The sequence below is a fragment of the Corvus hawaiiensis genome, chromosome 38, assembly GCF_020740725.1.
Source record: "Corvus hawaiiensis isolate bCorHaw1 chromosome 38, bCorHaw1.pri.cur, whole genome shotgun sequence".
Classification (NCBI taxonomy): domain Eukaryota; kingdom Metazoa; phylum Chordata; class Aves; order Passeriformes; family Corvidae; genus Corvus; species Corvus hawaiiensis.
This window is the reverse complement of record NC_063250.1, coordinates 197,583-219,556: the sequence shown is the minus strand read 5'-3', so window position 1 is coordinate 219,556 and position 21,974 is coordinate 197,583. Positions and strand designations below refer to the sequence as shown.

Sequence of the window (21,974 nt, the reverse complement as noted above, 5' to 3'; positions counted from 1 at the left end):
GTGGGGTGGCACCAGGACACCTGTCCTTTGGGGTGGCACCAGGACACCTGGGTCCTATTAAGGGTCAGGGAGGGACACCTGGGGCTCTTTAGGGTGGCACCAGGACACCTGGGGGACAGGGGGACAATGGGGTGGCACCGGGACACCCGGGGCTCTTTGGGGACAGCAGGGTGGCACTTGGACACCTGGGGGACAGGGACAGCGGGGTGGCACCCAGACACCTGGGTCCCTTTGGGGACAGGAGGTGGCACCCAGACACCTGGGTCCCTTTGGGGTGGCACCAGGACACCTGGGTCCCATTAGGGGTCAGGGAGGGACACCTGGGGCTCTTTGGGGACAGGAGGTGGCACCAGGACACCGTGGGCTCTTTGGGGTGACGCGTGGGGTTCTGGGGGATTTTGGGGCTCCAGGTTTTGGGGTTCTTCTGGGTTTTGGGGCTCTGGGTGAGGTTCTGGCTGAGTTTTGGGGTTCTGCCGGGTTTTGGGGTTCCAGTGAGGCTGTGCCGGGTTTTGGGGCTGTGCCAGGTTTTGGGGTTCCGGGTGAGGCTCTGCCAGGTTTTGGGGTTCTGCCGGGTTTTGGGGCTCCAGCTGGAGGCTCTGCTGGGTTTTGGGGTCTCTGCTGGGTTTTGTGGCTCTGGCCGGGGGCTGTGCTGGGTTTTGGGGTTCTGGGTGAGGCTCTGCCAGGTTTTGGGGCTCCGGCCAGGTTTTGGGGCTCTCTGGCTGGGGACTCTGCCGGGTTTTGGGGCTGTGCCGGGTTTTGGGGTTCTGGGTGAGGCTCTGCCAGGTTTTGGGGCTCTGGCTGGGGGCTGTGCCAGGTTTTGGGGTCTCTGCTGGGTTTTGGGGCTCTGAGTGAGGCTGTGCCGGGTTTTGGGGCTCCGGCCGGGGGCTCTGCTGCGTTTTGGGGTTCTGGGTGAGGCTGTGCCGGGTTTTGGGGCTGTGCTGGGTTTTGGGGTCTCTGCTGTGTTTTGGGGCTCCAGCCGGGGGCTGTGCCGGGTTTTGGGGCTGTGCTGGGTTTTGGGGTTCTGGCCAGGGCTGTGCTGGGTTTTGGGGCTCCAGCCAGGGCTGTGCCGGGTTTTGGGGCTCTGGCCGGGGCTGTGCCGGGTTTTGGGGCTCCAGCCAGGGCTGTGCCGGGTTTTGGGGTTCTGGCCAGGGCTCTGTTGGGTTTTGGGGCTCTGGCCGGGGGCTGTGCCGGGTTTTGGGGCTCTGTTGGGTTTTGGGGTTCTGCTGGGTTTTGGGGCTCTGGGTTTTAGGGTTGTGCCGGGTTTTGGGGCTCTGGCTGGGGGCTGTGCCGGGTTTTGGGGTTCTGGGTGAGGCTGTGCCGGGTTTTGGGGCTCTGGCCGGGGCTGTGCTGGATTTTGGGGCTCCAGCCGGGGGCTGTGCCGAGTTTTGGGGTTCTGGCCAGGGCTGTGCCGGGTTTTGGGGTTCTGGGTGAGGCTGTGCCAGGTTTTGGGGTTCTGCTGTGTTTTGGGGTTCCGGCCGGGGGCTGTGCCGGGTTTTGGGGCTGTGCTGGGTTTTGGGGTTCTGGTTGGGGGCTGTGCCGGGTTTTGGGGTTCCGGTCGGCGCTCTCTTGGGTTTTGGGACTCTGGCCAGGGCTGTGCCGGGTTTTGGGGTTCCGGCCGGGGCTGTGCCGGGTTTTGGGGTTCCGGTCGGCGCTCTCTTGGGTTTTGGGGCTCCGGCCGGGGCTCTGTCGGGTTTTGGGGTTCCGGTCGGCGCTCTCTTGGGTTTTGGGGCTCCGGCCGGGGCTCTGTCGGGTTTTGGGGCTCCGGCCGGGGCTGTGCCGGGTTTTGGGGCTCCGGCCGGCGCTCCGGCCGCTCCCCGCTGACCGTGGCCGGCGCTGGCGGCAGCGCGAGGCGCAGGTGAAGTTCCACGTGCTGCTCACGTCCTACGAGCTCATCACCATCGACCAGGCCGCGCTGGGCTCCATCCGCTGGGCCTGCCTCGTGGTGGACGAGGCCCACCGCCTCAAGAACAACCAGTCCAAGGTCAGCGGGCACCCCAAAACCCCGAGGGGCACCCCAAAACGCGGGGCGTGGGGGTGAGGGGCACCCCGGGATTATGGGCGAGGCTCAGGGCCTCAAAAACAACCAGCTCGAGGTCAGGGGGGCACCCCAAAACCCGGGCATGGGTGTAGGGGGCACCCCAAAACCTGGGGAGGTGGGTGGGGGGGTGCGAGGGTGCCCTGGGGATGGATTTGGGGGTTCATGGGGGAGGATCAGGGGCGTCTCTCTCCCCAGTTTTGGGGTGCCCTGGGTGGGGATCAGGGGTGTCTCAGGTGGATTTGGGGTCTGAGGGGAGGATTGGGGGGTCCTTGGTGGGTTTGGGGTCCATAGGATGGTATCAGGGGGTCCCTGGTGGGTTTGGGGTCCCTGGGGTGGCTCAGGGGGGGGTCCCTGGGCTGGCTCCGGGGGTCCCTGGGATGGCTCCGGGGGTCTGTGTCGGGCTCAGGGGTCCCTGGGGTGGCTCAGGGGGTCCCTGGTGGGTTTGGGGTCCCTGGGTTGGCTCAGGGAGGGGTCCCTGGTGGGTTTGGGTCCCTGGGCTGGTTCCGGGGGTCCCTGGGCTGGCTCAGGGGGGGTCCCTGGGGTGGCTCAGGGGGGGTCCCTGGGCTGGCTCCGGGGGTCCCTGGGCTGGCTCGGGAGGGTCCCTGGGCTAGCTCCGGGGGTCCCTGGTGGGTTTGGGGTCCCTGGGCTGGCTCCGGGGGTCCCTGGGATGGCTCCGGGGGTCCGTGTCGGGCTCCGGGGGTCCCTGGGCTGGCTCCGGGGGTCCGTGTCGGGCTCGGGGGCCCACGGGCTGTTGGCCGCAGTTTTTCCGGGTGCTGAACGGGTACAAGATCGAGCACAAGCTGCTGCTGACGGGGACGCCGCTGCAGAACAACCTGGAGGAGCTGTTCCACCTGCTCAACTTCCTCACGCCCGAGCGCTTCAAGTGCGTCCCCTGTGTGTCACCTGTGTCACCTGTGTGTCACCTGTCACCTGTGTCACCTGTCACCTCTGTGTGTCACCTGTGTGTCACCTCTGTGTGTCCCCTGTGTTCCCTCCTGCTCAACTTCCTCACGCCCGAGCGCTTCAAGTGCATCCCCTGTGTGTCACCTGTGTCACCTCTGTCACCTCTGTCACCTGTGTGTGTCACCTGTGTGTCACCTCCTGTCCCCTGTGTCACCTGTGTCACCTGTGTGTCACCTGTGTGTCACCTCCTGTTTCCTGTGTCACCTGTGTGTCACCTGTGTGTCACCTGTGTCACCTCCTGTCCCCTGTGTCACCTCTGTCACCTGTGTGTCACCTGTGTGTCACCTGTGTCACCTGTGTGTCACCTCTGTCACCTCTGTGTGTCACCTGTGTCACCTCTGTGTCACCTCTGTGTGTCCCCTGTGTCACCTCTGTCACCTGTGTGTCACCTGTGTGTCACCTGTGTCACCTGTGTGTCACCTCTGTCACCTCTGTGTGTCACCTGTGTGTCACCTGTGTCACCTCCTGTCCCCTGTGTCACCTCTGTCACCTGTGTGTCACCTGTGTGTCACCTGTGTCACCTGTGTGTCACCTCTGTCACCTCTGTGTGTCACCTGTGTGTCACCTGTGTCACCTCCTGTCCCGTGTCACCTCTGTCACCTGTGTGTCACCTGTGTCACCTGTGTGTCACCTCTGTCACCTCTGTGTGTCACCTCTGTGTCACCTGTGTCACCTCTGTGTCACCTCTGTGTGTCCCCTGTGTCACCTGTGTGTCACCTCCTGTCCCCTGTGTCACCTGTGTCACTTGTGTGTCACCTCTGTCACCTGTGTGTCACCTCTGTCACCTCTGTGTGTCACCTCTGTGTCACCTCTGTGTCACCTCTGTGTCACCTCTGTGTGTCACCTCTGTCACCTCCTGTCCCGTGTCCCCTCCTGCTCAACTTCCTCACGCCCGAGCGCTTCAAGTGCGTCCCCGTGTCACCTCTGTCACCTGTGTCCCCTGTGTCACCTGTGTGTCACCTGTGTGTCACCTGTGTCCCCTGTGTCACCTCCTGTCACCTGTGTCCCCTCCTGCTCAACTTCCTCACGCCCGAGCGCTTCAAGTGCGTCCCCGTGTCACCTCTGTCACCTGTGTCCCCTGTGTCATCTCCTGTGTCCCCTCTGTCCCCTCCTGTCCTCTCCTGTCCCCTGGGTCCCTCCACGCCCCACCACATCCCCGTGTCCCCAAGCTCACCGTGTCCCCGCCGTCCCCAGCAACCTGCAGGGCTTCCTGTGTCCCCTCCACGTCCCTCCGGCCCCTCCATGTCCCCATGTCCCCTCCACGTCCCCTCCATGTCCCCATGTCCCCTCCACGTCCCTCCATGTCCCACCACGTCCCCGTGTCCCCTCTACATCCCTCCAGCCCCTCCATGTCCCCTTGTCCCTTGCATGTCCCACCATGTCCCTCCATGTCCCCGTGTCCCCTCCGTGTCCCCTCCGTGTCCCACCATGTCCCACCATGTCCCCGTGTCCCCTCCATGTCCCTCCAACCCCCCCATGTCCCCTCCATGTCCCTGTGTCCCCAAGCTCACCGTGTCCCCCCTGTCCCCCAGCAACCTGCAGGGCTTCCTGTGTCCCCTCCACGTCCCTCCGGCCCCTCCATGTCCCACCATGTCCCCTCCATGTCCCCATGTCCTCTCCACATGCCCCCAACCCCTCCATGTCCCCATGTCCCATCATGTCCCTGTGTCCGACATCCCTCCAACCCCTTCCATGTCCCTCCAACTCCCACCATGTCCCCATGTCCCCTCCACATCCCTCCATGTCCCACCACGTCCCCGTGTCCCCTCCGTGTCCCTCCAGCCCCTCCACGTCCCTCCAACCCCCCCATGTCCCCTCCACGCCCCTCCGTGTCCCCGTGTCCCCAAGCTCACCGTGTCCCCGCCGTCCCCCAGCAACCTGCAGGGGTTCCTGTGCCCCCTCCACGTCCCTCCGGCCCCTTCATGTCCCCATGTCCCCTCCATGTCCCTCCATGTCCCCTCCACATGCCCCCACCCCTTCCACGTCCCTCCAACTCCCACCATGTCCCCATGTCCCCTCCACGTCCCCGTGTCCCCTCCACATCCCTCCAACTCCCACCATGTCCCCATGTCCCCTCCACGTCCCCGTGTCCCCTCCACATCCCTCCAACCCCTCCACGTCCCTGTGTCCCCTCCACGTCCCTCCAACTCCCACCATGTCCCCATGTCCCCTCCACGTCCCCGTGTCCCCTCCACATCCCTCCAACCCCTCCACGTCCCCGTGTCCCCTCCAGCCCCACCACATCCCCGTGTCCCCAAGCTCACCGTGTCCCCACCATCCCCCAGCAACCTGGAGGGCTTCCTGGAGGAGTTCGCCGACATCTCCAAGGAGGACCAGATCAAGAAGCTGCACGACCTGCTGGGCCCCCACATGCTGCGGCGCCTCAAGGCCGACGTCTTCAAGAACATGCCGGCCAAGACCGAGCTGATCGTGCGCGTGGAGCTCAGCCCCATGCAGAAGTAGGCCCGTGTCCCCTCCGGGGGTGTCCCCCGCCCCGCCGGCTGTCCCCAGAGCCGCCGGTGCCACCGCTGTCCCCGCAGGAAGTACTACAAGTACATCCTGACGCGCAACTTCGAGGCGCTGAACTCGCGGGGCGGGGGGAACCAGGTGTCGCTGCTCAACATCATGATGGACCTCAAGAAGTGCTGCAACCACCCCTACCTGTTCCCCGTGGCCGCCATGGTGGGGGACACGGCGACACCGGGGAGGCCGGCGGGGCTCGGGGGTGTTGGGGGAGTTTTGGGGGGGTAGAGGGGTTTGGGATATGGGGATGGGGAGGGGGCGTGGGGGTGTGGGAGGGTTAGAGGGGTGTGGGATGTGGGGACAGGGAGGGACATGGGGACATGAGAGGGTCAGAGGGGTGTGGGACATGGGGACAGGGAGGGATGTGGGGACAGGGAGGGGACCTGGGGACAGGGAGGGATGTGGGGACAGGGAGGGGACGTGGGGAGGCGGAGGGGATGTGGGGTGGGGGACATGGAAGGACATGGGGACGTGGAGGGGATGTGGGGACATGAGGGGGATGGAGAGGACATGGAGGGACATGGAAGGGTCGGAGGGTTCTGGGACATGGGGGCATGGAGGGAACAGGGGGTCAGGGAGAGGACATGGAGGGACATTGGAGGGTCAGAGGGGTGTGGGACATGGAGGGACACGGAGGGGATATGGAAGGACATCGGAGGGTGAGAGAGATGTGGGGACATGGGGACATGGAGGGGACATGGAAGGGTCAGAGGGTTCTGGGACATGGGGACAGGGAGGGGACATGGGAAGGTGAGAGAGATGTGGGACATGGGGACATGGAGGGGACGTGGGGACAGGGAGGGACATGGAAGGGTCAGAGGGTTGAGGGACACGGGGACAGGGAGGGACATGGGGACAGGGAGGGGCCGGAGGGACATGGAGGGGATGTGGGGACAGGGAGAGGACATGGAGGGACATGGGAGGGTGAGAGAGATGTGGGACATGGGGACAGGGAGGGACATTGGGGACATGGGAGGGTGAGAGAGATGTGGGACATGGGGACAGGGAGGGACATTGGGGACATGGGAGGGTGAGAGAGATGTGGGACATGGGGACAGGGAGGGACATTGGGGACATGGGAGGGACACGGGGACATGGAGGGGACATGAGGACATGGAGGGGATGTGGAGAGAGGAAGAGGACATGGAGGGACATGAGAGGGTCAGAGGGGTGTGGGACGTGGGGACAGGGAGAGGACATGGAGGGACATGAGAGGGTCAGAGGGGTGTGGGACGTGGGGACAGGGAGAGGACATGGAGGGACATGAGAGGGTCAGAGGGGTGTGGGACGTGGGGACAGGGAGGGAAACGGGGACGTGGAGAGGACATGGAGGGACATGGGACAGTCAGAGGGGTGGGGGACGTGGACGGGACATGGGAGGGTCAGAGGGTTCTGGGATGTGGGGACACGGAGGGACACGGAGGGACATGGAGGGACATGGGAGGGTCAGAGGGGTGTGGGACATGGGGACAGGGAGGGGACATGGAGGGACATGGGAGGGTTAGAAGGATGTGGGACGTGGGGATATGGAGGAGACATGGAGGGGACGTGGAAGGACACGGGGACATGGAGGGGACACGGAGGGACATGGGAGGGTCGGAGGGGTGGGGGACATGGGGACATGGAGGGACATGGGGACAGGGAAGGACAAGGGGACAGGGAGGGGACACGGAGGGACATGGGAGGGTCAGAGGGGTGGGGGACATGGGGACATGGAGGGACATGGGGACAGGGAAGGACAAGGGGACAGGGAGGGGACATGGAGGGACATGGAGAGGGTCAGAGGGGTGGGGGACATGGGGACAGGGAGGGGACATGGAGGGACATGGCAGGGACAGAGGGACGTGGGGTGGAGCACGTGGTGGCACGTGGGGACACGGAGAAGATGGAGGGACACGGGGACGGGATCGGACGGGGGGGACAGGGTGGGACATGGGGACACGGAAGGGACAGAGGGACACGGAATGGACATGGGGACACGGAAGGGACAGAGGGACACAGAATGGACAGAGGGACACGGAATGGACACGGGGACGTGGCTGGAGGAGCGTGGGACGTGGCGGGTGGCGGCGGGGGGGGGACGCACGGGGTCCCCGCGGGTCCCTGCCGGTGACGGCCCCTGGGCGTCCCCAGGAGTCCCCGAAGCTGCCGAGCGGCGCCTACGAGGGCGGGGCCCTGATCAAGGCCTCGGGGAAGCTGCTGCTGCTGCAGAAGATGCTGAGGAAGCTGAAGGAGCAGAACCACCGCGTGCTCATCTTCTCCCAGGTGGGACCCCAAAAACGCCCCAAAAACCCCCAAAATACCCCCAAAAAACCCCAAAAACGCCCCAAAATACCCCCAGAAGCACCACGTGCTCATCTTCACCCCGGTGGGACCCCAAAAATGCCCCAAAAGTGCCCCAAAAACCCACAAAATACCCCCGGAAGCACCACGTACTCATCTTGTCCCAGGTGGGACCCCAAAAACGCCCCAAAACCGCCCCAAAAATACCCCAAAATACCCCAAAAATGCCCCAAAATATCCCCAGAACCACCGTGTGCTCATCTTCTGCCAGGTGGGACCCCAAAAACGCCCCAAACCCCACCAAAATACCCCAAAAAACCCCAAAAATGCCCCAAAATATCCCCAGAAGCACTGCGTGCTCATCTTCTCCCAGGTGGGACCCCAAAAACGCCCCAAAAATGCCCTGAAATACCCCAAAAACCCCCAAAATATCCCCAGAAGCACCGCGTGCTCGTCGTCACTGGTGGGACCCTAAAAATATCCCAAAATATCCCAAAATATCCCCAAAACCACCCCAGTAATACCCCCAGACCCCCCAAGAACCACTGCCAGTGTGCCCAGTACAGGCTCCCAGTCCCTCCCAGTCTCTCCCAGTCTAACCAGTGCCAGTCCCAGTCCCTCCCAGTGTGCCCAGCACAGGCTGCCAGTCCCTCCCAGTCTAACCAGTGCCAGTGCCAGCAGTGCCAGTGTGCCCAGTACAGGCTGCCAGTCCCTCCCAGTCTAACCAGTGCCAGTCCCAGTCCCTCTCAGTGTGCCCAGCACAGGCTGCCAATCCCTCCCAGTCCCTCCCAGTCTAACCAGTACCAGTGCCAGCAGTGCCAGTGTGCCCAGCACAGGCTCCCAATCCCTCCAAGTCCCTCCCAGTCTAACCAGTACCAGTGCCAGCAGTGCCAGTGTGCCCAGCACAGGCTCCCAGTCCTTCCCAGTGCCAGTCCCAGTTCCTCCCAGTCTAACCAGTGCCAGTGCCAGCAGTGCCAGTGTGCCCAGCACAGGCTCCCAGTCCTTCCCAGTGCCAGTCCCAGTCCCTCCCAGTCTAACCAGTGCCAGTGCCAGCAGTGCCAGTGTGCCCAGCACAGGCTGCCAGTCCCTCCCAGTCCCTCCCAGTCCCTCCCAGTGTAACCAGTTGCCGCAGATGACGAAGATGCTGGACCTGCTGGAGGATTTCCTGGACTACGAGGGCTACAAGTACGAGAGGATCGATGGCGGCATCACCGGGGCCCTGCGGCAGGAGGCCATCGACCGCTTCAACGGTAGGGACAGGGGACAGGGACGGGGATGGGGACAGGGGACGGGGACAGGGACAGGGGACAGGGGACAGGGGACAGGGATGGGGGCAGGGGACAGGGACAGGGGACAGGGACGGGGATGGGGACAGGGACAGGGGACAGGGGACAGGGACAGGGATGGGGACAGGGGACAGGGGACAGGGACACGGGGGGACAGGGACAGGGACAGGGATAGGGGACAGGGACAGGGGACAGGGATGGGGACAGGGACAGGGGACAGGGACAGGGGACAGGGACAGGGACACGGGGGGACAGGGATGGGGACAGGGGACAGGGACAGGGGACAGGGGACAGGGATGGGGACAGGGACAGGGGACAGGGACAGGGGACAGGGACAGGGATGGGGACAGGGGACAGGGACAGGGGACAGGGGACAGGGACACGGGGGGACAGGGATGGGGACAGGGGACAGGGACAGGGGACGGGGACAGGGGACGGGGACAGGGGACAGGGGACAGGGATAGGGGACAGGGACAGGGACACAGGGGGGGACAGGGACAGGGATGGGGACAGGAACAGGGGATGGGGACAGGGACACGGGGGGGACAGGGACAGGGATGGGGACAGGGACAGGGGACAGGGACAGGGGACAGGGACAGGGGACGGGGACAGGGGACAGGGGACAGGGACAGGGACACAGGGGGGGACAGGGACAGGGATGGGGACAGGAACAGGGGATGGGGACAGGGACACAGGGGGGGACAGGGACAGGGATGGGGACAGGGACAGGGGACAGGGACAGGGGACGGGGACAGGGGACAGGGGACAGGGATGGGGACAGGGACAGGGACACAGGGACAGGGGACAGGGACAGGGACACCGGGGGACAGGGGACAGGGACAGGGGACAGGGACGGGGATGGGGACAGGGGACAGGGACAGGGGACAGGGGAGAGGGACACGGGGGGACAGGGACAGGGACAGGGATGGGGACAGGGATGGGGACAGGGGACAGGGACGGGGACAGGGACAGGGGACAGGGACAGGGACACAGGGGGGGACAGGGACAGGGGACAGGGATGGAGACAGGGACACGGGGGGACAGGGGACAGGGACACGGGGGGACAGGGACAGGGACGGGGACAGGGGACAGGGACACGGGGGGACAGGGACAGGGACGGGGGACAGGGACAGGGGACAGGGACAGGGGACAGGGACAGGGACACGGGGGGACAGGGACAGGGACACGGGGGGACAGGGGCAGGGGACAGGGACAGGGGACAGGGACAGGGGTGGGGACAGGGACAGGGATGGGGACAGGGACAGGGGACAGGGACAGGGGACAGGGACAGGGGACAGGGATGGGGACAGGGACAGGGGACACCGGGGGACAGGGAACAGGGACACCGGGGGACAGGGACAGGGGACAGGGATGGGGACAGGAATGGGGACAGGAATGGGGAAACTGGGGACACAGGGGACAGGGATGGGGACAGGGATGGGGATGGGGACAGGGACAGGGAGATCCAGATGTCCAGGGGGGATTCAGGGTGTCCGGGGACAGGTGTCTGGGGGGATCCAGCACCAGCTGGTTTTGGGGTGGCTTTGGGGTGGTTTTGGGGTGTTTTTGGGGTGATTTTGGTGGGTTTTGGGTCCCGCACTGACTCCGGGGGGGCAGCGCCGGGGGCGCAGCAGTGGAGGTGTTTTTGGGGTGATTTTGGTGGGTTTTGGGTCCCGCACTGACTCCGGGGGGGCAGCGCCGGGGGCGCAGCAGTTCTGTTTCCTGCTGTCGACGCGGGCCGGGGGCCTCGGCATCAACCTGGCGACGGCCGACACCGTGGTCATCTTCGACTCGGACTGGAACCCTCACAACGACATCCAGGTGGGCACCGGGCCGGTGGCACCTGGCCAGTGTCACCCCCTGACCCCTGGCACCTGGCCAGTGTCACCTGTGCAGTGGCACACACCTGCCCCTGGCACCTGGCCACTGGCACCCCCTGACCCCTGGCACCTGGCCAGTGTCGCCTGTCCACTGTCACCCCCCTGACCCCTGGCACCTGGCCAGTGTCACCTCCCCAGGGTCACCTCCCCAGGGTCACCTCCCCAGGGTCACCTCCCCAGTGTCACCCCCTGACCCCTGGCACCTGGCCAGTGTCGCCTGTCCAGTGTCGCCCTCCCCAGCTCCCTGTCTCCACCTACTGCCAAGTCCCTGTGGTGTCCCCAGGATGTCCCCACGGTGTCCCCACGATGTCCCCACGATGTCCCTGACCCGTCCCTGTCCCCCCAGGCCTTCAGCCGGGCTCACTGCACTGGTCAGGGTGTCCCCCTGTGTCCCTGATGTGTTCCCCACCTGACGTGTCCCCACGATGTCCCTGACGTGTCCTTGTCCCCCCAGGCCTTCAGCCGGGCGCACCGCATTGGTCAGGGTGTCCCCCTATGTCCCTGACGTGTCCCTGATGTGTCCCCACGATGTCCCCACGATGTCCCTGACGTGTCCTTGTCCCCCCAGGCCTTCAGCCGGGCGCACCGCATTGGTCAGGGTGTCCCCCTATGTCCCTGACATGTCCCTGACGTGTCCCCACGATGTCCCCACAGTGTCCCCAGGGTGTCCCTGACGTGTCCCTGACATGTCTCCACCCCACCTGACCTGTCCCCACGATGTCCCTGACATGTCCCTGACCTGTCCCCACAATGTCCCCACGATGTCCCTGACTGGCCTCCGCTGTCCCCAGGCCTTCAGCCGGGCGCACCGCATTGGTCAGGGTGTCCCCCTGTGTCCCTGACCTGTCCCCACGATGTCCCCACGATGTCCCTGACCCGTCCCCGCTGTCCCCAGGCCTTCAGCCGGGCACACCGCATCGGTCAGGGTGTCCCCCTGTGTCCCTGACATGTCCCTGACCTGTCCCCACCATGTCCCCGCAGTGTCCCTGACCCATCCCACTGTCCCCAGGCCTTCAGCCGGGCTCACTGCATCGGCCAGGGTGTCCCCCTACATCCCTGATGTGTTCCCCACCCCACCTGGCGTGTCCCTGGGGTGTCCCCACCCCACCTGATGTGTCCCTGATGTGTCCCCACAATGTCCCCACGATGTCCCTGACCCGTCCCCGCTGTCCCCAGGCCTTCAGCTGGGTTCACTGCATTGTCCAGGGTGTCCCCCTATGTCCCTGACATGTCCCTGACGTGTCCCCACGATGTCCCCACGATGTCCCTGACCCGTCCCTGTCCCCCCAGGCCTTCAGCCAGGCGCACCGCATCGGTCAGGGTGTCCCCCTATGTCCCTGACATGTCCCTGACCTGTCCCCACCATGTCCCTGACCCATCCCCGTCCCCCCAGGCCTTCAGCCGGCCACACCGCATCGGTCAGGGTGTCCCCCTGTGTCCCTGACGTGTCCCTGACCTGTCCCCACGGTGTCCCCACGATGTCCCCGCGGTGTCCCTGACCCATCCCCGTCCCCCCAGGCCTTCAGCCGGGCGCACCGCATCGGCCAGGCCAACAAGGTGATGATTTACCGCTTCGTGACGCGGGCCTCGGTGGAGGAGCGGATCACGCAGGTGGCCAAGCGCAAGATGATGCTGACGCACCTGGTGGTGCGCCCAGGGCTGGGCTCCAAGGCCGGCTCCATGTCCAAGCAGGAGCTCGACGACATCCTCAAGTTCGGCACCGAGGAGCTCTTCAAGGATGAGAACGAGGGTCAGCCCTGGGGGCACGGGGCAGGGAGCGCTGGGCTGGGCTGGGCTGGACTGAGTTGTGCTGGGTTGGACTGGGCTGGACTGGGCTGGGCTGGGCTGGACTGGACTGGGCTGAGCTGGGCTGGACTGGGTTGTGCTGAGTTGCACTGGGCTGGACTGGGCTGTGCTGGGCTGGGCTGGACTGGACTGGGCTGAGCTGGGCTGGACTGGGTTGTGCTGAGTTGCACTGGGCTGGACTGGGCTGTGCTGGGCTGGGCTGGACTGGACTGGGCTGAGCTGGGCTGGACTGGGTTGTGCTGAGTTGCACTGGGCTGGACTGGGCTGGGCTGGGCTGTGCTGGGTTGGACTGGACTGGACTGGATTGGGCTGAGCTGGACTGGGTTGTGCTGAGTTGGACTGGGCTGTGCTGGGCTGGGCTAGGCTGAGCTGGGCTGGGCTGGGCTGGGCTGGACTGGACTGGGTTGGATTGGGCGGGGCTGGGCTGGACAGGACTGGGGTGGACTGAGCCGTGCTGGGCTGGACTGGGCTGTACTGAGATGGTGAGGATGATGATGGGCTGTGCTGGGCTGGACTGAGCCATGCTGGGCTGTGCTGGGCTGGACTGGGCTGGACTGGGCTGTGCTGGATTGGACTGGGCTGGACTGGGCTGTGCTGGGTTGGACTGGGCTGGACTGGGCTGGACTGAGCCATGCTGGGCTGGACTGGGACTGTGTTGGGCTGGACTGGGCTGGGCTGGATTGGACTGGGCTGTGTTGGACCGTGCTGGGCTGGACTGGACTGTGGTGGGCTGGACTGGGCTGCGCGGGGTTGGACTGGGCCGAACTGAGCGGTGCAGGGCTGGACTGGGCTGGACTGGGCCATGCTGGGTTGGACTGGGCTGTGCTGGGTTGGACTGGACTGTGTTGGGCTGGACTGGGCTGGACTGGGCCATGCTGGGTTGAACTGGGCTGTGCTGGGTTGGACTGGGCCGCGTTGGGCTGGACGGGGTTACGTTGGGTTGTACTGGGTTGCGTTGGGTTGTGTTGGGTTGTACTGGGCCATACTGGGCTATACTGGGCTGTGTTGGGCTGTATTGGGCCATGCTGGGCTCTGCTGGGCCATGTTGGGCTGTACTGGGCTGTGTTGGACCGTGCTGGGCTGGACTGGACTGTGCTGGGCTGATTTGGGCTCTGCTGGGCTTTGTTGGGCCATGCTGGGCTGGACTGGGCCGTGCTGGGCTGGACTGGGCCCTGTTGGGCTGGACTGGGCTGGACTGGGCCATGCTGGGCTGGACTGGGCCCTGTTGGGCTGGACTGGGCTGGACTGGACTGGGCTGGGCTGGACTGGGCCGTGCTGGATTGGAGTGGGCTGGTCTGGGCTGGACTGGGCTATGCTGGGCTGGACTGGGCTGGACAGGGTTGTGCTGGGCTGGACTGGGCTGGACTGGGCCCTATTGGGCTGGACTGGGCCGTGCTGGGCTGGACTGGGCCGTGCTGGGCCACGTTGGAGTGACAGAGCCGTGCCACGTCGCGTTGGCGTGTCCGGCCGCGTCAGAGCGCGCGGGGCCGTGTCCCAGCGCGTCCCAGCACATCCCAGTGTGTCCCAGTGCATCCCAGCATGTCCCGGTGTGTCCCAGTGCATCCCAGCACATCCGGCCATGTCCCAGCGTGTCCCAGCGCGTCCGGCCGTGTCCGAGCGTGTCCCAGTGTGTCCCAGCACGTCCGAGCGTGTCCCAGTGCGTCCCAGTGTGTCCCAGTGCGTCCGGCTGTGTCCGGCCGTGTCCCAGCGCGTCCCAGCGTGTCCCTGTTGGTGCGGGGCCGTGTCCCAGCACGTCCAGCTGTGTCCCAGTGTGTCCCAGTGCGTCCCAGTGCGTCCCAGTGCGTCCCAGTGCGTCCGGCTGTGTCCGGCCGTGTCCCAGCGCGTCCCAGCATGTCCCTGTTGGTGCGGGGCCGTGTCCCAGCATGTCCCAGTGTGTCCCAGTGTGTCCCAGTGCGTCCCAGTGCGTCCCAGTGCGTCCGGCTGTGTCCGGCCGTGTCCCAGCGCGTCCCAGCGTGTCCCTGTTGGTGCGGGGCCGTGTCCCAGCATGTCCCAGTGCGTCCCAGTGTGTCCCAGTGCATCCGGCTGTGTCCGGCCGTGTCCCAGTGCGTCCCAGCGTGTCCCTGTTGGTGCGGGGCCGTGTCCCAGCACGTCCAGCTGTGTCCCAGCGCGTCCCAGTGTGTTCCAGTGTGTCCCAGTGCGTCCAGCCGTGTCCCAGCGCATCCCAGCATGTCCCTGTTGGTGCGGGGCCGTGTCCCAGCATGTCCCAGTGTGTCCCAGCGCGTCCCAGCATGTCCGGCTGCGTCAGAGCGTGCAGGGCCGTGTTGGTGCAGGGCCGTGTCCCAGCGTGTCCAGCTGTGTCCCAGTGCGTCCCAGCGCGTCCGAGTGTGTCCCAGAATGTCCGGCCACGTGCCAGCACATCCGGCCGTGTCCGAGCGTGTCCGAGCGTGTCTGGCCATGTCCCAGTGCGTCCCAGTGCGTCCCAGCGTGTCCGGCCGTGTCCCAGTGTGTCCCAGCGCATCTGGCCATGTCCCAGCCCATCTGGCCACATGCCAGGGTGTCCCAGCGCGTCCCAGTGCGTCCCAGTGCGTCCCGGTGCGTCCCAGCATGTCTGGCCGTGTCCCAGCACGTCTGGCCACGTACCAGCGCGTCCCAGTGTGTCCCAGCCCGTCCGGCCGTGTCCGAGCGCATCCCAGTGTGTCCCAGCACGTCCGGGCATGTCCGAGCATGTCCGGCCACGTCCCAGCACGTCCCAGTGTGTCCCAGCACATTCCAGTGTGTCCCAGTGTGTCCCAGCGTGTCCCAGCGTATCCAGCCATGCCCCAGCGCGTCCGGCCGTGTCCGAGCGCATCAGGCTGCGTCCCAGCATGTCCCAGTGCACCCCAGCATGTCCCAGCATGTCCCAGTGTGTCCCAGCGCATCCGGCCATGTCCGAGCGCGTCCGGCCACGTCCCAGTGTGTCCCAGTGCGTCCCAGTGCGTCCCAGTGCGTCCCAGTGCGTCCGGCCGCATCTCAGCGCATCCCAGCATGTCTGGTCATGTCCCAGCGCGTCCCAGCACGTCTGACCATGTCCCAGCGCGTCCGGCCACGTGCCAGCGTGTCCGGCTGTGTCCCAGTGCGTCCCAGCACATCCCAGTGTGTCCCAGTGCATCCCAGCGTGTCCCAGTGCATCCGGCCATGTCCGAGCGCGTCCGGCCACATCCCAGCATGTCCCAGCGTGTCCCAGTGTGTCCCAGCATGTCCCAGCGCATCCCAGCACATCCCAGTGTGTCCCAGTGCATCCCAGCGTGTCCTAGTGCATCCGGCCATGTCCGAGCGCGTCCGGCCACATCCCAGCATGTCCCAGCGTGTCCCAGTGTGTCCCAGCATGTCCCAGCGCATCCCAGCACATCCCAGTGTGTCCCAGTGCATCCCAGCGTGTCCCAGTGCATCCGGCCATGTCCGAGCGCGTCCGGCCACATCCCAGCATGTCCCAGCGTGTCCCAGTGTGTCCCAGCATGTCCCAGCGCATCCCAGCACATCCCAGTGTGTCCCAGTGCATCCCAGCGTGTCCCAGCGCATCCGGCTATGTCCGAGCGCATCCGGCCACGTCCCAGCACATCCCAGTGTGTCCCAGCGCGTCCCAGCACATCCCAGTGTGTCCCAGTGCATCCCAGCGCGTCCGGCCACGTGCCAGCGTGTCCCAGCGTGTCCCAGTGCATCCCAGTGCGTCCCAGTGCATCCCAGTGTGTCCCAGTGCATCCCAGCGCGTCCGGCCACGTGCCAGCGTGTCCCAGCGTGTCCCAGTGCATCCCAGTGCGTCCCAGTGCATCCCAGTGTGTCCCAGTGCATCCCAGCGCGTCCGGCCACGTGCCAGCGTGTCCCAGCGTGTCCCAGTGCATCCCAGCGTGTCCCAGCGCTTCCAGTTGCGTCCCAGCACGTGCCAACGCGTCCGGCCATGTCCGAGAGCGTCCGGCTGCATGTCCCAGCACGTCCCAGTGCATCCCAGCGCATCCCAGTGCATCCCAGCGCGTCCCAGTGTGTCCCAGCGCGTCCCAGTACCTCCCAGTGTGTCCCAGTGCGTCCCAGCGTGTCCCAGTGTGTCCCACTGTGTCCCAGCGCGTCCCAGTACCTCCCAGCGTGTCCCAGTGCGTCCCAGCGTGTCCCAGTGTGTCCCACTGTGTCCCAGCGCGTCCCAGTACCTCCCAGTGTGTCCCAGTGCGTCTCAGTGCGTCCCAGTGCATCCCAGCGCATCCCAGCATGTCCCAGTGCATCCCAGCGTGTCCCAGTGTGTCCCAGCGCATCCCAGTGCATCCTAGTGTGTCCCAGTGCGTCCCAGTGTGTCCCAGCGCATCCCAGTGTGTCCCAGCGCATCCCAGTACATCCCAGCGCGTCCCAGTGCATCCCAGCACGTCCCAGTGCATCCCAGCGCGTCCCAGTGTGTCCCAGCGCGTCCCAGTGCGTCCCAGCGCGTCCCAGCGTGTCCCAGCGTGTCCCAGTGCATCCCAGCGTGTCCCAGTGTGTCCCAGCGCGTCCCAGCGCGTCCCAGCGCGTCCCAGCGCGTCCCAGCGTGTCCCAGCGTGTCCCAGTGCATCCCAGTGCGTCCCAGCGTGTCCCAGCGCATCCCAGCGTGTCCCAGCGTGTCCCAGCGCGTCCCAGCGCGTCCCAGCGCATCCCAGCGTGTCCCAGTGTGTCCCAGCGCGTTCCAGTACCTCCCAGCGCGTCCCAGCGCGTCCCAGTGTGTCCCAGTGCATCCCAGCGTGTCCCAGCATGTCCCAGTACGTCCCAGCGTGTCCCAGCACGTCCGGGCGCGTGCCAGCGCGTCACGCGGTGTGGCCACGCAGGGGACAACAAGGAGGAGGACAGCAGCGTCATCCACTACGACAACGAGGCCATCGCGCGGCTGCTGGACCGCAACCAGGACGCCACCGACGACGCCGACGTGCAGAACATGAACGAGTACCTGAGCTCCTTCAAGGTGGCCCAGTACGTCGTCAGGGAGGAGGACAAGGTGCGGCGGGGACAGCGGGGTGGGTGGGGACAGCGGGGTGGGTGGGGACACAGGGATGATGGAGCTGGAGACCCTGGAGAGGATGGAGATGGAGATGATGGGATGGTGGAGATGGCGAGGATGATGATGATGGAGATGATGGGGATGATGGGATCATGGAGAGGAAGGTGATGGGATGATGGAGATGATGAAGATGGAGATGATGGGGTGATGGAGATGATGATGGTGGAGATAATGGAGAGATGATGAAGATGGGGATGATGGGACCATGGAGATGGAGAGGATGATGGAGATGATGAAGATGGAGATGGTGATGATGGTGATGGAGAGACGATGAAGATGGGGATGGTGGGGTGATGGAGATGGAGAGGATGATGATGATGATGGAGAGACGACGAAGATGGGGATGATGGGACCGTGGAAATGGAGAGGATGATGGAGATGATGGGGTGATGGGGATGATGAAGATGAGGATGATGGGACCATGGAGAGGATGACGATGATGATGATGATGATGATGATGATGATGATGATGGAGATGATGGGAACAGTGGAGATGGAGATGATGATGATGGAGAGATGATGAAGATGGGGATGATGGGGATGGTGGAGATGGTGATGATGATGATGATGGAGATGGCGAAGATGGGGATGATGGGATGGTGGAGATGGCGAGGATGATGATGATGGAGATGATGGGGATGATGGGACCATGGAGAGGAAGGTGATGGGATGATGGAGATGATGAAGATGGAGACGATGGGGTGATGGAGAGGATGATGATGATGGAGATAATGGAGAGACGACGAAGATGGGGATGATGGGACCATGGAGATGGAGAGGATGATGGAGATGATGAGGATGATGGGGTGATGGGGATGATGAAGATGAGGATGATGGGACCATGGAGAGGATGACGATGATGATGATGATGATGATGATGATGATGATGGAGATGATGGGAACAGTGGAGATGGAGATGATGATGATGGAGAGATGATGAAGATGGGGATGATGGGACCGTGGAAATGGAGAGGATGATGGAGATGATGAGGATGATGGGGTGATGGGGATGATGAAGATGAGGATGATGGGACCATGGAGAGGATGACGATGATGATGATGATGATGATGATGATGATGATGATGATGGAGATGATGGGAACAGTGGAGATGGAGATGATGATGATGGAGAGATGATGAAGATGGGGATGATGGGGATGGTGGAGATGGTGATGATGATGATGATGGAGATGGCGAAGATGGGGATGATGGGATGGTGGAGATGGCGAGGATGATGATGATGGAGATGATGGGGATGATGGGACCATGGAGAGGAAGGTGATGGGATGATGGAGATGATGAAGATGGAGACGATGGGGTGATGGAGAGGATGATGATGATGGAGATAATGGAGAGACGACGAAGATGGGGATGATGGGACCATGGAGATGGAGAGGATGATGGAGATGATGAGGATGATGGGGTGATGGGGATGATGAAGATGAGGATGATGGGACCATGGAGAGGATGACGATGATGATGATGATGATGATGATGATGATGATGGAGATGATGGGAACAGTGGAGATGGAGATGATGATGATGGAGAGATGATGAAGTTGGGGATGATGGGGATGGTGGAGATGGAGATGATGATGATGATGGAGATGGCGAAGATGGGGATGATGGGATGGTGGAGATGGCGAGGATGATGATGATGGAGATGATGGGGATGATGGGACAATGGAGATGAAGGTGATGGGATGATGGAAGTGATGAAGATGGGGATGATGGGACCATGGAGATGGAGAGGATGATGGAGATGATGAGGATGATGGGGTGATGGGGATGATGAAGATGAGGATGATGGGGATGACGGGAATGGTGGAGATGAAGGTGATGGCACCATGGAGATGATGGGGTGATAAGGATGATGAAGATGAGGATGATGGGGATGATGGGACCATGGAGAGGATGATGATGATGATGATGACGATGATGATGATGGAGAGATGATGAAGATGGGGATGATGGGGTGATGGAGATGATGATGATGATGGAGAGACGATGAAGATTGGGATGATGGGACCATGGAGATGGAGAGGATGATGGAGATGATGAGGATGATGAAGATGAGGATGATGGGGATGACGGGAACGGTGGAGATGAAGGTGATGGGACCATGGAGATGATGACGGTGATGATGCAGATGATGAAGATGAGGATGATGGGGATGATGGGCACAGTGGAGATGGAGATGATGAGGATGATGGGGATGATGGCGATGGTGGTGATGATGATGGAGATGAGGAAGATGGGGATGATGGGACCATGGAGATGGAGACAGTGGGATGATGATGATGATGATGATGATGATGATGATGATGGAGACGCTGGGGACGCTGTGACCCCTGAGGCCGGCAGGGTCCCTCGGGTGACCGCGGGGTGACCGCTGTGTGTGCGGCAGATCGAGGAGATCGAGCGGGAGATCATCAAGCAGGAGGAGAACGTGGACCCCGACTACTGGGAGAAGCTGCTGCGGCACCACTACGAGCAGCAGCAGGAGGACCTGGCCCGCAACCTGGGCAAGGGCAAGCGCGTCCGCAAGCAGGTCAACTACAACGACGCCGCCCAGGAGGACCAAGGTGGGCACTGGGATGGGACTGGGAGGCACTGGGAGGCACTGGGATGGTGCTGGGAGGAAACCTGGGCAAGGGCAAGCGCGTCCGCAAGCAGGTCAACTACAACGACGCCGCCCAGGAGGACCAAGGTGGGCACTGGGATGGAACTGGGAGGCACTGGAGGCACTGGGATGGTGCTGGGAGGAAACCTGGGCAAGGGCAAGCGCGTCCGCAAGCAGGTCAACTACAACGACGCTGCCCAGGAGGACCAAGGTGGGCACTGGGATGGGACTGGGAGGGACTGGGAGGCACTGGGATGGTCCTGGGATGGTGCTGGGAGCAGCTGGTGCAGAACCTGGGCAAGGGCAAGCGCATCCGAAAGCAGGGCAACCACAACACTGCTGCCCAGGAGGACCAAGGTGGGCACTGGGATGGGACTGGGAGGCACTGGGATGGTGCTGGGAGGAAACCTGGGCAAGGGCAAGCGCATCCGAAAGCGGGGCAACCACAACGCTGCCGCCCAGGAGGACCAAGGTGGGCACTGGGAGGGACTGGGACAGACTGGGAGGCACTGGGAGGGACTGGGACGCACTGGGAGGTACTGGGATGGTGCTGGGAGGAAACCTGGGCAAGGGCAAGCACATCCGGAAGCGGGGCAACCACAATGCTGCCGCCCAGGAGGACCAAGGTGGGCACTGGGAGGGACTGGGATGGTGCTGGGAGTCACTGGGAGGCACTGGGATGGTGCTGGGAGGGACTGGGACACACTGGGAGGCACTGGGATGGTGCTGGGAGGAAACCTGGGCAAGGGCAAGCACATCTGGAAGCGGGGCAACCACAACGCTGCCGCCCAGGAGGACCAAGGTGGGCACTGGGATGGGACTGGGACACACTGGGAGGCACTGGGATGGTGCTGGGATGGTGCTGGGAGCAGCTGGTGCAGAACCCGGGCAAGGGCAAGTGCGTCCGAAAGCAGGGCAACCACAACACTGCTGCCCAGGAGGACCAAGGTGGGCACTGGGAGGGACTGGGATGGTGCTGGGAGTCACTGGGAGGCACTGGGATGGTGCTGGGAGGTACTGGGATGGTGCTGGAAGGAAACCTGGGCAAGGGCAAGGGCGTCCGCAAGCAGGTCAACTACAATGACGCCGCCCAGGAGGACCAAGGTGGGCACTGGGATGGGACTGGGAGGCACTGGGAGTCACTGGGAGGCACTGGGATGGTGCTGGGATGGTGCTGGGAGCAGCTGGTGCAGAACCCGGGCAAGGGCAAGCGCGTCCGAAAGCAGGGCAACCACAACGCTGCCGCCCAGGAGGACCAAGGTGGGCACTGGGATGGGACTGGGAGTCACTGGGAGGCACTGGGATGGTGCTGGGAGGTACTGGGATGGTGCTGGGAGGAAACCTGGGCAAGGGCAAGCGCGTCCGCAAGCAGGGCAACCACAATGCTGCCGCCCAGGAGGACCAAGATGGGCACTGGGAGGGACTGGGATGGTGCTGGGAGTCACTGGCAGGGACTGGGATGTTGCTGGGAGGAAACCTGGGCAAGGGCAAGCGCGTCCGAAAGCGGGGCAACCACAACGCTGCCACCCAGGAGGACCAAGGTGGGCACTGGGAGGGACTG

The 21,974-nt window shown here is 63.9% G+C and overlaps 2 protein-coding genes across 2 annotated transcripts in view; both read left to right on the top strand.

The window, feature by feature from the left end:
- The window catches only part of LOC125319243 (chromodomain-helicase-DNA-binding protein 3-like), a gene marked incomplete at its 5' end in the record, with an annotated part of 78,583 nt that overhangs the window by 32,206 nt on the left and 24,403 nt on the right, over window positions 1–21,974 (top strand). Inside the window, 10 exon segments of the mRNA XM_048290369.1 lie at window positions 1,844–1,981; window positions 2,800–2,921; window positions 5,287–5,460; window positions 5,542–5,683; window positions 7,658–7,789; window positions 8,940–9,057; window positions 10,790–10,914; window positions 12,492–12,723; window positions 17,561–17,727; window positions 20,198–20,375. Coding sequence (XP_048146326.1) covers window positions 1,844–1,981; window positions 2,800–2,921; window positions 5,287–5,460; window positions 5,542–5,683; window positions 7,658–7,789; window positions 8,940–9,057; window positions 10,790–10,914; window positions 12,492–12,723; window positions 17,561–17,727; window positions 20,198–20,375 — 1,528 coding nt within the window.
- On the top strand, window positions 13,436–17,553 carry LOC125319244 (keratin-associated protein 16-1-like). The gene is made up of 3 exons (XM_048290370.1): window positions 13,436–15,181; window positions 15,222–16,868; window positions 16,918–17,553. The coding sequence occupies exons 1-3, from the start codon at window positions 14,319–14,321 to the stop codon at window positions 17,033–17,035; spliced, it is 2,628 nt and encodes an 875-aa protein (XP_048146327.1). The 5' UTR covers window positions 13,436–14,318; the 3' UTR covers window positions 17,036–17,553.

Coding starts and splice junctions, on each gene's coding strand:
- LOC125319244 (XM_048290370.1), top strand. CDS start 14,319: ATGTCCCGGTGTGTCCCAGTGCATCCCAGCACATCCGGCCATGTCCCA. Junction 15,182..15,221: donor GCCGTGTCCGAGCGTGTCCG/AGCGTGTCTGGC, acceptor CCAGTGCGTCCC/AGCGTGTCCGGCCGTGTCCC. Junction 16,869..16,917: donor CTCCCAGCGTGTCCCAGTGC/GTCCCAGCGTGT, acceptor CGCGTCCCAGTA/CCTCCCAGTGTGTCCCAGTG.